The 22,380-nt window shown below is 33.2% G+C and overlaps 1 protein-coding gene, 1 non-coding gene and 1 pseudogene across 5 annotated transcripts in view; 2 read left to right on the top strand and 1 right to left on the bottom strand.

The window, feature by feature from the left end:
- CDK19 (cyclin dependent kinase 19) overlaps window positions 1–22,380 on the bottom strand; it is a 124,601-nt gene that overhangs the window by 79,427 nt on the left and 22,794 nt on the right. For 2 of the 4 annotated variants that reach the window (XM_015600117.2, XM_025042413.1), the window contains exons 2-3: window positions 17,883–17,944; window positions 3,751–3,826 (exon numbers count right to left, since the gene is read on the bottom strand). In XM_015600117.2, the coding sequence (XP_015455603.1) occupies window positions 3,751–3,774 (24 nt within the window). In that variant the 5' untranslated portion in view covers window positions 3,775–3,826; window positions 17,883–17,944. The remainder of the gene's footprint in view (window positions 1–3,750; window positions 3,827–17,882; window positions 17,945–22,380) is intronic. The other 2 variants (XM_015600119.1, XM_006926072.2) reach the window with 1 other exon arrangement.
- LOC112474438 lies at window positions 21,298–21,416 on the top strand. Its single transcript, XR_003044364.1, has one exon. It is a non-coding gene; the product is annotated as a 5S ribosomal RNA (ribosomal RNA).
- On the top strand, window positions 22,161–22,279 carry LOC112474424 (annotated as a pseudogene).

A 22,380-nucleotide genomic window follows, 5' to 3' on the forward strand; every position in this document is an offset into this window, starting at 1 on the left:
CAGCAAGCCATAAAGGACATGAAGGAATCTCAAATACATATTACTAAATGAAAGAAGCCAATGTGAAAAGGCTACATACTATATGTACAATTCCAACTACATGACATTCTGAAAAAGACAAAACTGTGGAAACAGTAAAAAGATCAGTGGTTGCCAGGGTTTGGTGAGAGAGGGAGTACAGGATAAATAGGCAGAACATAGAGGATTTTTAGGACAGGGGAACTACTCTGTATGATACCAAAGTGGTGGATACATGTGATTATACATTTGTCTAAATCCATAGACTAATGAACCCTAATGTAAACTACGGACTCTGAGTATCATTGTAGGTTCATCAATTGTAACAAATGTACCACTCTGATGGGGGATGTTGACAATGGGGTAGGCTATGCAAGTGTGGAGGTAGGGTGTATATGGAAAATCTCTAGACCTTCCATTCAATTTTGTTGTAAACTTAAAACAGCCCCCCAAAATAAAGTCTATTTTAAAAACATACAGTAGTTTTAGAATTAAAAAGTACAATAAAACACAAATTTCACTAGAGGGGGCTCGGAAGAATATTTGAGCTGGCAGGAAAAAGAACCAGCAAACTTTAAGACAGGCAATTGAAAGTATTCTGTCTGAGAAACAAATAGAAGAAAAACTTTAGGAAAAGTGAGCAGAACCCAAAGACCTGTCGAACACCATAAAGCCTATAAATATACATATAATGGAAATCTTAGGAAAGAAAATGGCAGAAGAAATGATGGTCAAAAACTTCCCAAATTTGATGAAAAACATTAATATACAATCTAAGAAGCTCAATAAACTCCAAATAGAATCCACGCCTACACATATCATAGTCAAATTGTTAAAAGACAAAGACAAAACTAAAATCTTCAAAGTAGCAAGAAAAATAACTCCTCATGTACAAGGCAGTCTCATAAGATTAACAGCTGACTTCTCGTCAGAAACCATGAAGGCCAGAAGGCAGTGAGATAACTAATAGCCAAAATAATGAAGGGAAAAGACCATCAATCAAGAATTGTATATCCAGTAAAACTATCCTGCAAAAAACAAGGGAGAACCAGATGAGAAAGAAAAAAGAAAAATTAAAATATTCTCAAACACAAAAACTGAGAGAATTCATCACTAGGCAATCTGCTCTACAAAAAGCATAATAAAAGGGCCTTCAGTTAAAATGAAAGGACTACAAATAGTAACTCAAATCTACACAATAAATAAGGAGCATTGGTAAAGGCAAAAACAACACGGGTAAATAGAAAAGAGAGCATAAATGTATTTTTGTTTGTAACTCTTTACCTTTGATATGATTTAATCCATTTCCCGTTTGCCCCAAGAATACTCATAGGTGGTGCTTGCAGCTGCAGTGCTTACCCTGAGATAACTTGCAGATTACAATCCTACCTTTACCCCAAAGTTTGCCACAAAATATCTCACTTTTATTTTGTATTTTTGCATTGCTCTAGTATATCTATAGTCTTTGGAAACAAATGACATCATTCTATTTATAGCATTCTATTCTAGTAGTGTTATTTTCATTTATAAAATATAGTAATTCTCAATCGCTGAAAATGTCAGATCCTAGAAAAAATAAGACAACTGCATAAAGAATTATAAAACTTATAATTATTAATGTTAGTGGGCTTATAATGTACAAGGATGTACACACTTAGCCACTACACTATAACATCCATGCTACACTTATGTCAAATCCCTATCACGTTGGGGCTAAGTCATTCGGGTAATGATAAAATACTATTTAATCTAGAAACTCTGCATATTTTCTAAATTTCTATTAGCCAAATTCTCAATAAAAATATTGAGACTGTGAATGACTTTAAGAGTTAAGCTTTTCCAGCTTATGCACAGCAAAATAAATAATCAACAAAATGAAAAGACAACCTACATAATGAGAGGAAATATTTGCAAACCATATATCTAATAAGGGGTTAATATCCAAAATATATCAAGAACTCATACAACTCAACAGCAAAAAAAAAAAACCAATTAAAAACTGGGTAGAGACCAATGTCACCATAAAAAAAAAAAAAATAGTTCCTTGCATATAATAGACATCAAAAAACAAAAACAAAAACCTGGGCAGAGGAATTGCACAGACATTTTTCCAAAGACATACAAATAGCCAACACGTACATGAATAGGTGTTTACATCAAGGAAATGTAAATCAAAACCACAATGAGATATCACCCCATACCTGTTACAATAGTTATCATCAAAAAGATGAGATAACAAATACTGGGGAGGATGTGGAGAAAAGGGAACCCATGGATTCCCCAGCACATAGAAGTCTCTATTTCAAAAAGAACATCTACAATCGGATTTTCATTTCCTAATAATCGTGTACTTTAAATTTCAGCTAATTATCCAAATAACTCATGGAAGATGAATTAATGCTATACTAAATCATGGTACTCTAAAATAGCAAAATTGCACACAGGTGATATTGGTTCATATTGGTTGAGATAATAATGTTTAAGAATTTTAGGGAGTCAAAAATCACTTGGCCAATCCTTATTCTGGTAGGATGTTTCTAACACTTTATAATTAATAGAAAAATGCCAAGTTGAAAATTTTAAAGCAATATATTTATATTGTAAAGCAAACTTAGGCTCATGGAATTTTTTGTTCTGCTTATCTATTCAACAAGCATTTATGGGACACATGCTATATGTGCCAGGCACTATGTTAGGAACTAGGAATAAAAGACAAGGTCTCTGCTCCTCAAAAGTGTGCACAGTCTAGAGAAGCTCCCATTCTGAAATTAAAAAATTTATGACAAGACCTTATAGTTCCCTTCTTTTACAAGTAAGGAAACTAGAACAAAAAAAAATAGCTTCTAAGGCAGACACTCAGGTCTACAGATTCCCTGCCTCATGCGTGCTAATGGAGTGCTTCCATGTGAAGCAGAAACATGGAACTGTGGGCTATATATGTAATTACCAAATTAGAGACAGAAATCCCTATTAGAGGTGACATCATAATAAAGCTCCTATAAAAAACTTTTTTTTAAGAAATAATAAGCTGAAGAACTAAAGTAAGGTAATGTAACAGTAAGCCTTCTAAGCCATAATTATGGTTTTGCCTCTGTTTACTGATCTATAAAATGGGGGTATTAAAAGTACTTATTTCATGATTGTTGTGAAAATTAAATTAATACCTTAAAGCACTTAGTAAGTCTGGTCCCTAGTAAATACTCAGTAGGTATCAAGTATTATTAAGGACAATCATTTCTTAAGTGCATATGTGTGTCATATAAAGATAAAAGGAATGATCTTTCTTCAAGGAATTATTATCTATCTTTAAATTATTATGATCTTATTTTTCTAGCAAGTAATAAAATGTAACACTATAACGTATTTCAGAAAAAAAATTTTAATGTGTACAATATCAAATAGTATCATCCCTTTCTCTATAAAGACCTATATTAGTTCTAAAATTACAGAAAAAAATTTATATTAATTATTTTATTAATTATATTTAATCATAATTAAATCATCATTTAGTTCACTATTTCTAAGATTATAAACCCTAAATACCATTAAGAGAATGTTCAAAGATGACTTTCAAGTAATTAATAAGTTAATACTTTTCTCATCTTATATAAAATATCATGAATTAACATTCTTTGAAATAACCATGCATTATATACATTAATGAAACTATTTTATATTAATATCAATCACCATCCAATATCAATAACAAAATAAATATTTATATCCACTTACTGCAATCTCTCTACAAGCCGACATGGATATTCCTGTGCCTTCAATTTGCTTCAATGCATATTCTTTTTCATCTTTTCTGCATATGAACAAAAAAAATTTTTTATTTTTTTCTACACATTATTTTCAGATTCAAAATTATAACTACAAAAACAATGAAAATACACTAGTCTCTCAGTGATATGTAAACATTCTCACTATGCATGCATTGCTTATTATTTCTGATATTTCAACTACAAAAAAATGAAATACTGAAAGAAATCCATGTTACAATGAAAATACCAGACAGAGCCAAAACACAAAATTCAAAATTGAAACAGAACAGGATACTAAACACAACACTAGTTTCAAAAAGTAAACAAGCATAAATATAAACTCAAGCATATTGCAAGATAATTTCCTGTCTTAATTATTTGGAGTCTATGAAAGCATTCTGTTATAAACATTAACTATGAAAATAAATGACAGATGTAAACTCCTATATTCAATTAAAGTAATTTCATAGTATAAGAATCACTTAATAGGAGGGAGGAGCTATAGAAATGTTGACCCACTGCGATACCCTAGTTCACGCCCAGAAGAGGGGACAGACATTCAAAAGCCCCAAGACCTCAACCAAAAGCCTTGGAAAGACTTCAAAAGTCCAGCCACCAATATCCCATTCTCAAGAACTCTAAGAATAACCCAATAGTTACAGTGAATTATCCAAATAATGGAGATAGGATTACAAATTCTGGGAATTCACAGTAAATAACAGGGTGCTTAATCAAGGGAAGACAGCAGTTGAATAATGGTGGTATAGTCCATAAAAACAATAACAGTATCATACGAGTGGCTAGTGCCACACGGTATCCTCAGAGGACTGATAGAAGCAGCCACACCAAGGCCCTAGCTGAATGATATAAATGCGGTTCATATCATGGATTGTTCCGATAACAGGAGTATAACCCACGCCCTCCAAATTTTGTCTTTTGATTATATTAGAGCCTCAGTATGATGTCATCATGGTTTTGTCCAATGATAAAACCTAAGTAGTGACACATCTGTCTCAGTTATCTATTCCTCATTTTCTCCATTCTGTGTTTACTAGCAGATAGAGCGGTTAAGAGGTTACTCATAATATGCATTTTAAAACATCACTTTAAGTGCCTTTTGAAGATTTCACAATCATCTATTTGGGCAAATAACTGAGTTATGGTGACTTTCTCCTCACAATCAGTTTGAAAATTATATCCATTTTTCTTCCAATATATGGTATTCAAGATAATTAGACTGTTATGCAATTAATAAAATGATAACCATGAAAGTCATTAGAAAAATGGAAAATGTTTATCATATACTACTGAGAAAATACACAAATTATACCATATAAAAATACACATATATCTAGACATATGTTGAAGGTATTATAAAAAATAAAAAGCAGTTGTGTTAAGATGTAAAAAGTTATGTTAACTAGTTTTAGTGCTAAAATTTTGTCTTTTAAATTAGAATTAGAGGAAAAAAGAAAAAAAAAACAATTTGACACTCTGAAAACAGTCACCTACTAAAACATCTTTAGTATTTTCAAAGTAATATCTTATGCATGTTTTCCAGAGCAAAGTCGAAAACAGGGAAAGCTTAAGTGATCATTTTTTCCTTTTTCTGTCCTGTTTCCGCCAAACAAAACTAAACTTTTTTCAGACTAGCCAGAAGCCACTGAGAAGTATAAGCAGCAAGTGACTGAATGTAATTAAAGCCAAATGACCCCCACTATTTTAAATATATGTATGGGTATGTGTGTGAGAGTACTTGTGCCTCAGATGCTTAACACAGTGCTTACAATGTAAATTTCATAATTTAATAACTAAATTAACTATTGGGTATTTATTACAGAATATTTAAATTTAATAAATTATAAAAATAAAATTATATAAGCTTTCTGACAAAATTTTCATATAAAATCATAATCTTTTCAAACAGAAATGTTTCAATCCCAAGTTCCCCTAAATGAACTGCTCCAGAAGCTCATGTAATTGCATAGTTTTATTTTTAATACTGTAAAGAATATTACACAATCTGGATAGGTTATTGTTGCTATGGAAACTATAAGATATTTGCAGCAAGTCAAAAAGTACAGAATTAACACATCACATTAATGACTTTTGAATTTCACATCCAGGCTGTCAAAGGAATTTGAAAGCTTGAGCAGAATAGACTGAAGCATAGGTTTCTTACTCAGAATTATATAGATAGTACCTAGAAACAAATCCAGTAATTATATCACTTAATAAGTTTAAATATAACTTCCATCTGCTAAATTAATAAAATACTCAAAGATCTGCAAACTTAAGATGTCCTTGCAGCTTTTAGATTGAGAATGAAAGTACATAGATCATTACTATTTCTCTTGTACATTAACTATCAGATGGTAAGTGATGATGTGGCACCTCTGAGGTCTGCCATATAAAGAAGTGGCAGAATCCCAGCAGGCATACAGAACTTACTTTCACCACAGTACTATGTCACTGCCAATCTTTGGTCAGATGCCAATACCTTAGTTATGAAAACTTAAAGATGCGCCCTCTCCTACAATGCCCACAAATATTTCAATGACTAGCACATAGAGCAGGGGAGTTTTATTGCTCTCAACCCATGTGAGTGCCCCTCTCCAGCAGTTCCTACACATGGTAGTGACAATTCATACCCCACAGCTTATATGTGCACATAATATTAATTATCATAAAGGTATATAATTTGTTATTTTACATGACAAGGCTGAAAAGCAGATAAACTTTGCCTATACTGCTATGATAGCCTGGCTTGTAAAGGCAGCTTAGTTCTTTGTTAAAATTATTTTATTTGTAAATTATTTTTATTTCTAAATAAAAGTTTATTATTTACTATAATAAAGACAGACAAAGCAATTTCAAAACCTTCAGGGAAACTTCTCTCTAAATTTTAGTGTATGTTAGATACTATGGTTAGAGCAACTGTATATTGAAAATAGTCAAAGAAGTTTACTAAATAAATCCAGAATTAAAAATATATGAATCTGTAGTATAAACATGGAGATATTTAATATAGAATTTTTTAAAATTTAATGACATTTCTCTATATGCTAATAATGTGTATCAAAACTATGCAGGCTTCATCCTCAGCAGTCACAAAGAAAGCAATTGTTCAACGGGAACATTATGTAACAACAAAACAGAAAAACATTTTACAGAGACTGTGATCCTGTTACTCTTTCCATCTAGACACTATGTTCTAGAAAACTCTTGATGCAAGCAATTCTATAGATAGTAGAAAAAATAAGAAGCAGATAGTTGTGCAAATTACAGAAATCTTTGCCTTAAAATAAAAGCTTTATCAGACTCAGTGGTAGAACTAAAACATAATTCAGGGAAGAATTGCTCAAGCCTAAAGAAACAGGTCAGTAGGAACATTTCTTGAATATTAGGAACTGGTTTAATGAAAAAGAGTCTTCTACTTTTCAAGAACATCCAAACTTGGTAACCTGCCTCCAGTCACTTTTAGCAAGGTGAAGCAGCCTGTATGCACAAGTATAGATATAGTCTAGCCAAAACCCCATGTCTTATAATTGTAACTAAACAGGCCCAAGGCTTTTTGGCTCCTATCAATACTACCATCACGTATCCAGATCAACGCTGGGCAATTTTTAGTTCCAAGGACCCATGACAGACAAAAATTGAGAAGCATCTTTTCAGAAAAAAAATGAGGGAATTTAAGCTCAAGCAAGGCTGAGGAGAAATTTTTAGTCTTCAAACTAATAGGGTTAAAATACGTTTCTGTTTCCAAGGAAAAAAGAACCTTATTATTTTATTTTACATCAACCAACAAACTACTAAATAAATATTATATGCCCCGACACTAGCCAAACTCTGAGGACAAAAAATTAGAAACTGACCATCCCAGATATCACCAAGTTCACAATCCAGCTAGAGATTCTGGGTGAGTGGGAAATATAAACAACTCTAATATAACTTCCTTTGCACCCAATAGGTATGCATAACAGGCATAGAGCAAATGAGACTAATATTTTTGTCACAGTTTTAAAAAGGTAATGACATGAGTAATACCTTTAAGAGGAGTTTCCCAGGCAGAGAAGGGATGATGGGGATAAAGAATTCCAGGCAGACGTACAGCCTGAGAAAAGTAACAGAGGCATATTCAAAAAACTGCTGGTATTCAGTGTGGCTGGAAAAGCTGGGTGTATGATAATGAGTGGCAAGAAATGAGGTTAAAAAAATAAAGTTGGAACCATGTTAGCTCTGCAAAGAAGCTTGTACTTCATATGTAAACAGTGTAGAGCAAAAGAATTTTAGAACAGAGAAGGTACACTGACAGATCTTTCTCAGAGAGATAACTGTGGTGGCAGAGCAAACATTTTATAGATTTTGTCACACGTCCAGAGAAGCAAAGATGAAGGACTAGATTACAACAGTGACAGACAAAAACAAATGTGGACACAAAAGACATTTCTGGGTCAGAATTGACAGAATTTCATAACCAATTTGATTCTGTGGGTTAAAGAAAGGAAGATGGATGAAGATGGATAAAGTTTTCACTTTGTCTAATTGTGTAGATGACAAGACCATTCACCAGAGCAAAGATGACATGAATAAATGGAGCCCAGAAAATATAAGATTTTATTCTAAAGGCAATAAAAGTTACATATGAAGATTAACCTTATTAGGAAAGACTGAGGTTAGGTGTGAAAATAATTAGGAGGTTACTGTTAAGTGTGAGGTGAGAGCCTAGATTAGTATAATAGAACGTTAGCTCCCAAAGGGGTTTAAGACGACCCTGTTACAATCTCATTTTAAAGCATCTAGAAGCAGAGCTGAGATGAAATTTTCTAAGTCCAACATTCTCCATAACAGAGTGGTAACAGTAAGACAGAGAAAAGAAGGGACATTTGTGACAGTCATTTTAAAGGAGGAATTGGCAAGATCAAATGAATAATGAAGATTAAGAAGGCTGAATCAGGAGTAAGTCTGAGATTCTGAGCTTGGTCGATGGGGAGGATGATATCACTGCAAACAAGACTTGAGTCATGTCTCAGAAGGTTCTCCAGCTCATAAATGATTATTTTAGATAGAAAGAAACTCCAGCAAAAATGAAAATATCTGGTAAGTTCAAAAAGAAGATGCCCTAAAGGTGTTTATTAAGGGTCTACTATAGTGGTTTCAGTTTAAAGGACTTGAACCTACACGTGATACAGAAAGTAGCACATAGATAAGGTGATTTAGTAGTGCCCAAGAGAAAACCTGAGTCAAGAAGGGAAGTAGGGAAGGAGACGGGCAAGAAAAGACGAAAGAGAGAACAATTTCTGAGCACTTCTCTCTTACATCCCTTAAAACAATCAATTCTATGAATTCATCCTTCACATTTTCTTTTCAAAATCCTAAGAGCAGAACTCAAATAATGAAATCATCAGAAATATAGTATCCAAGATGGTACAGTAACAGTTTTTATAAGTAAGTGTTACCAATAAGACATTCGTCAAATATGAAACCTGAGTCTTGAGAACAATATTTTTCTTCAAGAAGAATGCCGGCATAAATCAATGTTATATCCCTTTCCTTTAATAGGTGATGGTTTGACTTAGTGATTAAGAGATTTCCACGTCACACATAAAAATAAAAAATATATAGAATAAAAATTTGGAAAATCAAAAAAAATCATTTAGTTTTACATTGGTATCGTTCGGAATTATTCAATATCATGAACTCAATATTCAGACAGCCTAGCGGTAATGATTTCTTATTTGGAATCTCTTTCCTTTATTAATAATAACATGATATTCTTTCATCTTTCATCATGAAATTTTCCAAAAATTAACAAAGAAAAAAACAAATGACAGTGATATTCTATGCATCTATCACGCAGCTTTAACAATTATCAATGCATGGCCAGTCTTATTTCTACCACCTTCCCTTTTCTTAGTTATTTTGAAACAAAACCCAGACATTATATCATTTCATTCAAAAACAGTTCATTACCATAACATTTTTATCAGGAATTGTTTGGTTTAAATAATAGTCCTCTGAAACATTTCTGAAACATTAATAATCTTTTAACACAAGTTACTGTTATTATTTTGTATTCTTATTAATGAATAATGTCAAATAATACTAGCACCTTTTTTATGCGTTCATCTATCAAATATTTCATCTATTCATTGTCTACTCATCACCAAAATACAGTAATAGTCTCCCTTATTCAAATACAGGATTCCTTTGCAACATGGGAATCTGACAACAGTTTACCTTTTTCCCTTCATTCTTTAGAAAGACTGTCTTTAGTGTCTTCTTAAAAACCAATTAATCAATTAATATATCTTCCTTTTATACTATTTCTTTCATTTGGAATTCCAAGTCATATAAATTTACTATTTTAAAGGTTCTAAAATGACAAAATTTCACAAACTCCTATTATGTAAAATTCTTACTGCTCAGAAGTGATTTTAATTAGAACAAATTTAATCTGCAGTAATGCTTTAAGATTTCTTAATCTTAACATAAACAAACATAAAACATAAAGACTGTATTACACAGAAAGTAATCATCAACAAATGTGTAGTATAAGCCATATTTTTTTATATAAAACATTATCTTCCTTAGAGAATTCATGAATCTCAAGTCAGACTTACTTGCTACAAAAGGTAATATGAAAAGTAATGCTAGTCACTGCTTTCAGAAATATTTTACTAAGCATGTGCTGTTTGCCAGGTATTGTGCTGGGCTCTAGAAAGAGCAGGAAGAACTAGACAATCTTTTCCCTTGTGAATCTTTGCACAGAGAGACACATAAGCAAGGGATACAATCTGATGATAAGCACTATAACAGATGTATGTGCAAAGTACATCGGATAAAGAATCAAAGAAAAACCTGGTTCTGGTGAAGAGATTAGACAGAGAGGGATATCAGGTAACATCCAAGTGGATCTTGAGAAATGAGTTGGATTTCACAAAGCAAAGAAGAGGGGGCAGGGTGTTATGGGCACCAGAAATGTATGGACAAAGTCTGAAGATTAAAATCCATACTATAATCAAACATTAACATTTGCATTGGAAAACTAATATCTAAAAATTCACCAGAGAGTAACTATCTCCTACTTAAGAGGGAAGGAGAAAAATATAAATATTTTGTCAGGTCAGCTAGAACTAGATCAACAATCTGCTCCTTTTAGGTACATTTTCAGATTTCAGTGTGCATGAAATCATCTCAAATCATAAGTATCAATGAAAAACAAGTACTCAAAACAGACATTAATAGTCAAGATGTCAAAATCAACACTTAAAATTTAAATATACAAAAGTTCTTCATCATACTACTGAAGGTTCTAAAAACCTGTATCACTGAGGAATCTTTCGATAAAATTTAGGTTTTGTATGGTTTTTCCTAGCTGATCTTAACTACTGTGATAATAGAGAATGTAATTTTATAAGAAATATAGATTTTGGTAAAAGCCCCTTTCAAACACACCTGAGTTCTAGAAAGTCCCTAGATAACCACTGGGTGGGGGCTGGTTGCAAGGGGAACAAACCAGGGTGATTAAAACTTTCAGCCCCACACACCACCACTCCCAACCCTAAGGTACTTTTACCATCTTCTTTGTACAGATGAGGCCACTGAAAGCAGAGAGGTTAAATAACTGGAGATCATACAGCTAGTTAAGGATTAACCTGGATCTAGGAAGTCTGGCTCCAGATTCTGTACTTTTAATTACCACGGATTCATTTCTTCCCATTCTCCTTCTAGGAAAAGGGAACAGCATGTGTCAAGTCTCAGAGGCAAAAGAGCACAATGCATTTGAAGTTCAGTAAGGCTGGTTTAGAATAGGGGAAAGCAAGTTAAAGCTGAAGAAGGAGGATGCAGGGCCAGATAAAGCAGAACAGGTAAGCCATGTTAAGGAAACTTTACATGAAGGAAAAAAAGGATGTTAAGCTCTTGTGAATAGTTCTAAGGCGAAGAGGGTCTAGGGAGACTAGTTAAGAGGCCTTTTTAGTAATTTAAAAGATGACTACAGTTTAAGTTAGGATGGTAGCAAAGGGAAAAAAAGTAGATGAATCTGAAAGGTAAGTAGGAAACGATAACAACAAATCATGTGATTAAAAAACAAGAAAGAAGCAAGAATGATTCTGTTTCTGGCTTGGATAACTGGGTGATGGTGGTGCCATTCACTGAGTTTAAAAACAGACTGGGGAAGTTTTAGAAAAGTTGAAGTTGAGAGTACTGTGGTGTTGTCTAAATGGAGATGTCCATAAGGCATTCTAATGAACCTAAAACTTAGAAGGAAGATGTGGGCTAGAGATAGAGATGTGAAAGTATTTAGAAATTGCAATCATAAAAGCAGAAAGTATTTAGAAATTGCAATCATAAAAGCACAATGATGAACATCATTTAAGAAAAAGGATCCCGCAGTATTAGTAATGTATACTATAGTATTTGGTGCTTAACACTGCTAGGTGGTTTCTAATTACTTTGGTCTTCCCACCTAAACACTAAATTGACTGAAAGCAATGAAGCCTCCTTTGCAACAAGGCCTTTGCAATTCCACAGCTTTTAGAATGACTGTTTGTGGGGAACTTAACCAACTGAGATATGAAGAAAAGATAAATAAAATATATTTGATTTTAGGAAAACCTTTTTTATAGGATTCTTTGATCTTCCATTTTCCCTTGGGCTTTCACTCCTTCTGCACCTGCTACACCGATTGCTCTAACCCAGCTGGTAAAAATGAGCTTCGGCAATTGATGATGATGTGCGAGTTATAAAATGGTTCTATGACCTACTCTCATACTCAATACCTAATAAGCAAGTCTAGTTAAAATTATTTTAAGATAAAAATAGAGGAGAGGAGTTCCAGAAGACAAAATTTGTTCTATTGCATTTTACTATTACAGTAGAAATTTTTATTATAGTTTTATATTATACTGTCAAATCACAAAATAGTTGCTGTTTTTGGCCCTCAGTCACTGACTGATCTCCCTGATCTCTCTTTCCCCTATTCTTATCCTTCTTTCCCTTCCTTCCTTTCTAGCCATCAGACAAGGTCAAGCTTTCCAGGAATTTTTGCAAACACTAGCCTGAGGCCAATGCTCTCTTCTCTGTACTCACCAACAACATTTCTGTTCTATACACATGACATTCATCATATACCACTTTGTATGGTAACTTTTCCATAGTATGTAATTTAAGGAGCTTGGAGTATGGAATCATACACCTACGGTACAAAGTCACACAGCTAATAAATTACTTATACCCTCATATTACCAGTTTTTGTACCTGTAAATTGGGACTACTTAACACGGCACCATAATTTTGATGATAAATGAAATCATACATGTAAAGTACCAAGCACAGTGACCTGCACCCACTTTAGGCTCAATAAATGTCAATTCTTATATCAAAATTGTAAATTATTCTTAAGAGAATATAACAGAAGTCTGTGAATAGGCACTTTAACTAGAACGCTTAGAAAGGGACACAGAAATATGTTTTTGGCAAATATATATCAGCAAAAATGGAACAAGAGATTTGAAATTAACAATTCCTATATGGATAATAAGTTTCCTGAGAGGAGATATTATTATCATGCTTTTCTGTTTAGCCATCACAGTAACTTGCAACTAACAATCAGATATTTGGTGAATTGATTAATTGATTAGAGGACTGATATTATTGGTTATCTGCCTTTTCTAATAAGATAGAGGTTGAAAGTTAAGAGTCTACTAGAATTAAGTTTTTCATTCAACAAATAGTTGTCCTATTGTAGTGCATACTGGATGCTACGAGGGTTGCAATAATATATTGAGATATAGTCTTTGCCCTACAGAAGTTTGCAAGAGGGTAGAAGAACTCATCATGTACACGATTACTAACTATAAGGATATGAAATACTGCCCGAATCCCATCATTTAAAATATATTTATAACCATCAATTTAACCCTATCTTTCTCACAGTTTAAGTGAGGAGAAGGGACTGGAAGGAGAGAGGAGTCCTCCTCTAACCTGATACGAGAAGTACTTTACATCTTTTATACTACTGATTAGGATAATCTATTTAGATTATTATACTTATTGAAGAGAAAATAAACGGCTTCCCCACCAAGATCAGGAACAAGGCAAGAATGTCTGCTGTCACCATTCATCTTCAACATCATACTGGAAATCCTAGCTAATACAATAAAATAAGAAAAAGAAATTAAAAGTACAGATTGAGAAGGAAGAAATAAAATTGTGTTTGTTCACAGATGATATGGTTGTCTTTGGAGAAAATCCCAAATAATCAACAAAAAAACTCCTGAAACAAAAAACAATTATACCAAGGTTGCAGGATGCAAGGTTAATATACAAAAATCAATTGCTTTCTTATATGCCAGCAATGAAAAGTTGGAATTGGAAATGTAAAATACAGTAATAGTTACATTATCACCGAAAAATAAAATACTTAGGTACGAATCTAACAAAGCATGTACAAAATCTACACAAGGAAAACTATAAAACTGAGAAAAAAAAAACAAAAAAAGATCTAAATAAAGGAAAAGATATTCCATGTACTTGGCTAAGAAGACCCAATGTTGTCAAGATGTCAGTTCTTTCCAATTTGATCTACAGATTCAACACAACAGCAATCAAAATCCAGCCAGTTATTTTGTGGTCATTGACAAACTGAATCTCAAGTTCATATAAAAAAGCAAAAGACCCAGAAGAGCCAACACAATATTGAAAGAGAAGAAAAACACAGAAGACTGTTATTATCATACAGTTATCAAGACAGGGTAGTACTGGTGATATAATAAGCAAATAGATCAGTGGAACAGAATAGAGAGCCCAGAAATAGACCCACATAAATATAGTCAACTGCTCTTTGACAAAGAATCAAAGAACAGCATTGAAGAAAAAACAGTCTTTCAACAAATGGTGCTGAAACAAATGGATATCCACGTGCAAAAAGAAAAAGTAATCTAGACATAGACCTGACACTCTTTACAAAAATTAACTGAAAATGGAACACAGATCTAAATGTAAAATGTAAAACTATAAAAATCTTAGAGGATAACATAGGAAAAACTTTAAGATGATCTTGGGTTTAGAAATGAGTTTTAGATACCATACTAAAACACAATCATTAAAAAAATTATTAAGTTGGATTTGACTAAAATTAAAAACTTACATTCTGCAAGATACTTTTAAGAGACTAAAAGACAAGCCACAACCTGGGAGAAAATATTTTCAAAACATACATCTGTTAAAGGACTGGAATCCAAAACACACAATTTAATATTTTTAAAACTCAACAATAAGAGAACAAATGACCCATTTTAAAAATGAGCAAAAGACTACACAAACATCTCACCAAAGAAGATATGCAGATGACAAATAAGCATATGAAAAGATACTCACGGTCATATGTCATTAGAGGACCGCAAATTAAACAAGATACTACTACATACCTACTAAAGAGCTAAAATCCAGAACACTGACAACATCGTATGTTGACAAGGATGTGAAGCAATAGGAAAGGTCATTCATTGCTGGTGGGAATGCAAAATGGTACAGTGACTTTGGAAGACAGTTGGTAGTTTTTTACAGAACTAAACATACTACTACCATTCGATCCAGCAATTGCACTCCTTGGTATTTATCCAAATGAACTGAAAACTTATGCCCATACGAAAATATGCACACATATGTTTAGGGCAGTTTTACTCATAATTGCCAAAACTTAAAAGCAATCAAGATATACTTTAGGAGATAAATGGATAAATTGTGGTACATCCAGACAATGGAATGTTATTCAGTGCTTAAAAAAAAAAAAAAAAAGTGATATCAAGCCTTGAAAAGGCGTGGAGGAACCTTAAATGCTTATTACTAAAGTGAAAGAAGCTAACCTGAAAAGACTACATACTCTATAAGTACAAGTATGACATTCTGGAAAAGGTAAAAACTATAGAGACAGAAAAAGATCAGTGGTTGCAAGAGGCTCAGAAGAAGGGGAGCCAGGGATGAATGCATGGAGCACAGATTATGTTTAGGGCAATAAAACTATTCTGTATGATATTGTAATAGTGGATTGTATATTTGTCAAACCCACAGAATATACAACACAAAGAGTGAACCTTAAGGTAAACTATTAATCTAAGATAACGATAAAATAACAATATTAGCTCATCAACTGTTGCAAATGTACAATACCAAGGCAAGATGTTATTTCTAGGAAGATGGTTGGGGGAGAGGGGGAAGAAGGTAAAGAGGTAGGTATTTGGGAACTGAATGTACTTTCCACTCAATTTTTCTGTAAACCTAAAACTGCTCTAAAAAATAAAATCAGTTATTATTTTTTAAATACTTTATTACCAACATTTCATTACATCTTTCTCATAGAAGCCAGGAGATGAGGACCTGGCAAGGAGAGTCTTCCTATGCCTTGATATGAGCAGTACTTTACATCTCTTATACTAGTGATTAGGATTCTCTATCAAGATTCTCAATTGGTGGGTGGCTCCATAGTGTAGTGGTTAGCACGTTTGCTTTACACGCAGAAAGTCCTGGGTTCGTGCCCCAAGTGGAGCCACAGAACATACCCTGGGTGTGCCGGGCCCCAGGTGCACCAGGCCCCCCAAGTGCGAACGCGCGTGGGAGGGACGCCCTACCTTCAGAGATCCAGTTCTTAAAAAGGGAAATGGCAACATTTGTAGGTCAGAGGTGGAAGTGTGTGTGTGGTGGTGGGGGATTAAAGACGGGAGAAAGAAAAGGGCTTTCTCTAAAAAAAAATTAAAAATAAATAAATAAAAATTTTTAACAAAAGATTCTCAATTAGTAACAAAATATATCACAGTCACGTTAGCTAAACAAATATAAAGCTGCATAATTCAACAATGGTGAAATCTGCCAACTGGCCTGAAAATCAAGTATGAAAATGCCTTCAAGAAATTACTTCAAACCTATTATTGGTAAATATCCTCAAAATAGCCACTAAAGAGAGTAAAAGAAAGGAGAAAGGACTTAAGAGAGAAAATTCTAACATCAATAAACAGCTTGAAACTCATCTATTTCCTGTAGTTAAGAAAAGCAGCTTCTATGAATAAGGAGGAAAAGGAAGAAAAAGTAAAACCAGGCTGATTGTAAAATGGAGTGATCCCATCTTGGGCACAGAGTAGAAATATACCTTGAAAATAAGGTATAATGTGCAGCCACTTAGTTGATATAAAAACAAATATAATTTCCATAAAATATTCCTCTAATTCCCATTCAGAATCTATCTAAAAACTAGCTATATTAACTCTAAGAGTACATTGTTAGCTGCTATAGATCTTAAAAAAGAAAAAAAACCCTCTATTCAATTATCACCTGAAGAAAGTTTATAAATGATTTCATAAATTCACAGAAAGTAATATCTATAATGTCTAGCACATAAATGGCAAAATATTTCTACTTTTTAAAAAAAATCAAAGAAGCATTACCCAGGAAAAGTATGTCTCGTTTTTTATAAAAAGTAACTCATTAAAAGAAGGGTTCTATAAAAACCTATTTTACAAGTATGTGGAATGTGTTTGTTTCTCTATGAAACAAGAAGTAACTTGAGAGAAGAGCATATTAACAACTTCTGAAGAGAGAAGTAATTAGCATACTGGAAACTAACATTTTTGGCACATGGGACCTATAGAAAGAATATCTATCCTCCAGTCATGAGTCACGGACTAGGCTGCCTCTCTATTTATTGTGAAGCAATCTTTCAGTAAAAGGAGCAGGGAAGAATACAACATATGAATAATGACTTGGACAACTTCCCAGGAAGAAATCAAAACATCTGAGAAAGTTAGATAGCAAATACTACACATTACACTAATACTCTTTTCTTAATCACACTTACTCCTTAGTTAACAGTAGAGAGTAAAATTTAGTCTTTAATTTTACCTAAAGTTTTCTTTGTTAATACGATTTAGTAACATTGAATAAAATTATACACATATTAATTTGGTTTCAAATTTTGTGAAAGTGAACTACTTAATGCATCATTCTAAATTATTTTATGATGACATTCGTGAAAAGTTCTCACCTGTCACATACCCACCCCAGCACACACACGCAATGACACCAGAAGGCAACACTCTGCTTTACCTTCTGCTGAAAAGTCTGCTACCTCCAACGCTTGAGGTCCATACACGAAGCCCTCCTGGAATCTATGAACACAGCAGAGGCAAAAGGCAGAGAAGTTTATGTAGATTTAAAGTTACACTGCCCAAAACATAAAATGCCAAATGCCTATCACAAGTCTACATATCTGCCAAGGAAATCAGATTTTAGACTTGACAATGAGCAAATCAACAATATATTGATAACATTCAGAGTTCATTATATATTATGCAGCTAATTATATGAAAAAAACAAAAGCTGAGTCTTAACTAATTTATATTTCACCAACAGAAGTAATTTTTACTATGAGAAATACTAAAAGAGCAATAATGTATGAATTCATATATGCTGAAAGTAACAATTTAATTTTCAAAATTATGTGAGTGAACCAAAATAAAAGAAATTAAGTAAAAAGTGTACTTCACAAAATGAAAGGTACTTATAGCTAAAGGTACATTCTTTCTTAGGACCAGAGAATGTTGAATGTAAGAAAAAAAAATTAGAAACAGACCTGGAAGAAGACAAAGGCAGAGGGAAAAAAGGAAAAGTAGAACTATAAAGATATTCTAGTGCCAAGATTTAATTTAAGTCGATAGCAAAGCTGAAATGAACAAGGCACTACATATGCTAGGCAGTATGGGAGAAATCTACCTTGTTCCAATATTATAAAATAAATATAAGCACAAAACATGAAAAGCTTTTCAGAAAACATTCACGTAAAAAATTAAGGATTTAATGAGGTAAAATGTTTAGATCTCAGATTTCATCTTATTCTTTTTTGCTAAGACTAAAAGATTACAAAATGCAGCTGGTATGTAAGAAATAAGATAAATTTTACTAGCTATTAAATTTAAAAGAGAAGAGCATGTTATCTTTATGTAATATTTAGAAATCCTTAAAAATATAATCAAATAATTAGGAAAGAAGGAACAAAGCACTCTCTTAATACATGATATGTCAAGAAACACAGGATTACAAAACATTGGCCCTGAAGTCAGATGGCTTGAGTTCAAGTTACAGCTAAATCACTTAATTGTTTTGTGACATCAGGCAGGTCTCATAATCTCTCAGTACAACCAGAGCTTTTCAATGAGGATCTTTCACCGTCTCTCAGATTTATACTAAATATCGAATGAAATAAGGTATTAAAAATCACAGAATGTTATATTTTACAAAAATTTAAATCAGTGCATTTGACTTAAATTGACAACTAAGTTGTTAACTTAGAAATGGAGGGAATATAGAGTGACTAGCTAAGGAATGTGGGGAGCTGTGTGGGGAAAGAAGCCCAAAGAAACAAAGCAAAAAGGCAGAGCTGACCAAAAGAGCCTAGAGTAGTTGTCAGGGCTAAAAGACAGCCAGAAAGTCAGTCTCCAAAAGATGGTCTTATCATATTAATTATCATAATTTAGCAATTTGCCCAGCACTACCTGCCTCAGATGTATCTTCTGTTCATTTCCAAAACAACTTTATAGATTGCGCACTCGTCTAAGACCATGCTTGTGACACTCTAAGATCTGAGACACAGCAACTACTTGCACATTGCATATACTTCTAAAAAACAGAAGATCTTACCCAATAAAATGATAATGGCAGCAAAGGCTTACATAGGATATATAATGTGCCAGACACATTTCTAACAGCTCTACAGGTATTAACTAATTCATTTGGTCTTCATAACACTGAAATAGGTATTATTATTATCTTCACTTTACGAATGAAGAAAATGAGACACAGAGAGGATAAGAAACCAGAAGTGGCAGATCCGTAATTCAAACCCAGACTGTCTACTTCTAGAGCCAACCCTTAGTCACTACATCATCCAGTCTATGGAATTAAAATCACACAAACCAGGCACTTATCTATATGTAAGAAGCCAAACAATTATAAATGTTCTTAAGTATTCAATCATGATACGTGTGTGTGTGCATTCTTTAGCATTTGCAATATCTTCTTGGAAAATTCAAATTCAAATGATTATTGTACAAAATATGTTTAAAAACAGAAAATGCTTACGATATAAAATGAAAAGCCAAAATTTTTAAAAACAAAAAAAGCCTAAAAATTGCCTAAAAAAGACTAATGAACATATATCCAAATAACATACAAATAATGGTGTTACAGCAGGAAGATTGATTGTTTCCATTTTTAAAACTTGCTGCCATGTGATTATATAACTCACCTTTAAACATTTTATAAACTTAAAAAAAAAATGAACACAATGAGATACTACCACACACCCATTAGGATGGCTACTATCAATATCTTTAAAAAAAAAGGGGGGAAGAATATAATAAGTGTTGACGAGGCTATGGAGAAAGTGAAACCCCGATGTACTGTCGGTGAGAATGTAAAATGGTACAGTTGCTACAAAAAAGTGTGGCAGTTCTCAAAAAATTAAAATGGAACTACTATATTATCCAATAATGCCACTTGTGGGTATATAGACAAAAGAGTTGAAATTGGGGATTCTCAAAAGAGATATTTATACACCATGTTCATAGCAGCATTATTCATACAGCCAAAGGTGGAGGCCACCAAGTCTTAACTGAAAGATGAAAAGATAAACAAAATGTGGTATATACATACAATGGAATATTATTTGAAACCTTAAAAGACGAAGGACATTCTGACACGTACTACAACATAGATTAACCTTGAGGATATTATGCTAGATGAAATAAGACAGTCACAAAATGACAAATACTATATGATCCTACTTATACTCGGTACATAGAGTAGTCAAATTCATAGAGATAGAAAGTAGGATTATGGTTGACAGAGGCTGGAGGAAGGAGAGAAATGGGAAGTAATCATTCATAAGTAGAGTTTCAATTTTACAAGATGAAAAGAGTTCTGTGGATAGATGGTAGTGATGGTAGCACAAAAAAATATAAAAGTACTTAATGCCACTGCACTGTAAACAAAATTATTAAGATAGTAAATTTTATTATGTGTATTTTATCACACATTTTTAAAAATATGTGCTAAGTGTACAAAATCTAAAAAGAGAAGCATAAAGAAAAAAAATAAAATCATTATTTCATCTTCCAGAAAAACCATTGTTAATCCCTTTTTAAGGCATAGTGTTAGTAGGAAAAAGCATGCTATATATTTTTAAAAACTCCTATCAATGTCAAAATGCAAGTCATAATTGCCAAAATCCTTACCTTGGCACATAGGCCCTTTCATAATTTTTTTAACCTCTGCTTCTTTCTACAGCCTTACCTTAGCCCTACGCTCCAATTGTAAACACTTGAAGGACAGTGACTACAGCTAATAAAACAGCATTGCATATTTGAAAGTTGCTAAGACTTTCTTAAAAGTTCTTAAAAGTTCTCACAAGAAAAAAAAATCTGTAACTATGTACGATGATGAATGTTTAAAAAAAAAAGAATATGTCTACGGCCATGCCACCCTGAACATGCCCGATCTCGTCTGATCTCGGAAGCTAAGCAAGGTGGGGCCTGGTTAGTACTTGGATGGGAGACCACCTAGGAAGACCAGGTGCTGTAGGCATAAAAAAAAAAATAAAAGAAAGAGAATATGTATTCTGCACTCAAGATACGATGGTCTATCTATGGCATTAGGTCAATTTTATAAACAGTGTCATCCAAATTGTCAAAGTACCAAAGATTTGAGTGTATTGTTGTATCATTTACTATGAAAGGTATATTAATACTTCTCTCCTAGTGGGCAGTGGGGGGAAGAGCCACTTGTAGTCTTCTCACACCAAGCTGCTTGGAATGTTCTTCTCCTGAACCTTTCCAACTCTACTTCAAGTCTCAGCTCCTCCAAAATCTTTCCTTTGGCACCCACCAAATATACAGGCATAAACATATTCATGCACCAAATATGAACAGACAATCTTCCTGTATGTCTCCTATTCTATCCAGATACTATAGTACATTTCAATAATAATCTAATTTTGCTTTTCTTGTCTGCCTTTGCCACTAAATTGAAGGTCTCTGAGGACAGAGACATCAGTAATTCTTTGGCTCTCCATAGCCCTTAGCACAGAGTCTAGAGTACATAGAAGAACTCAATAAATGTTGGATGAATTAATGAAGTTCATAGAAATAGTCATCCTTAAGCACTTCAAAACTTTCATATTCTCAAACACTTAAAAACACACTGTAGCGTTCATTTCAAAATGCAAAAATTCTAGTATCAAGCAATATATCAGGAGACATTAGGATTTCAAGGCAGTTAGTAATACTTAATTTCCTTAACTATAAAATATTTCTCTTCTAAAACAAATCAGTCTATGGCCATGCTACCCTGAACAAGCCCAATCCCATCTGATCTCAGAAGCTAAGCAGGGTCGGGCCTGGTTAGTACTTGGATGGGAGACCACCTAGGAAGACCAGGTGCTGTAGATGTAAAAAATAAAAAAATAAGGGATTGTAAACTGACAAGGTCCTTGCAATCTGTGAGGTCAACAAAGGGTTGCCTCACCTAAAACAATTTAAATAAATAAATA

The sequence above is a fragment of the Pteropus alecto genome, unplaced genomic scaffold, assembly GCF_000325575.1.
Source record: "Pteropus alecto unplaced genomic scaffold, ASM32557v1 scaffold79, whole genome shotgun sequence".
In the NCBI taxonomy this organism is placed as follows: Eukaryota; Metazoa; Chordata; class Mammalia; order Chiroptera; family Pteropodidae; genus Pteropus; species Pteropus alecto.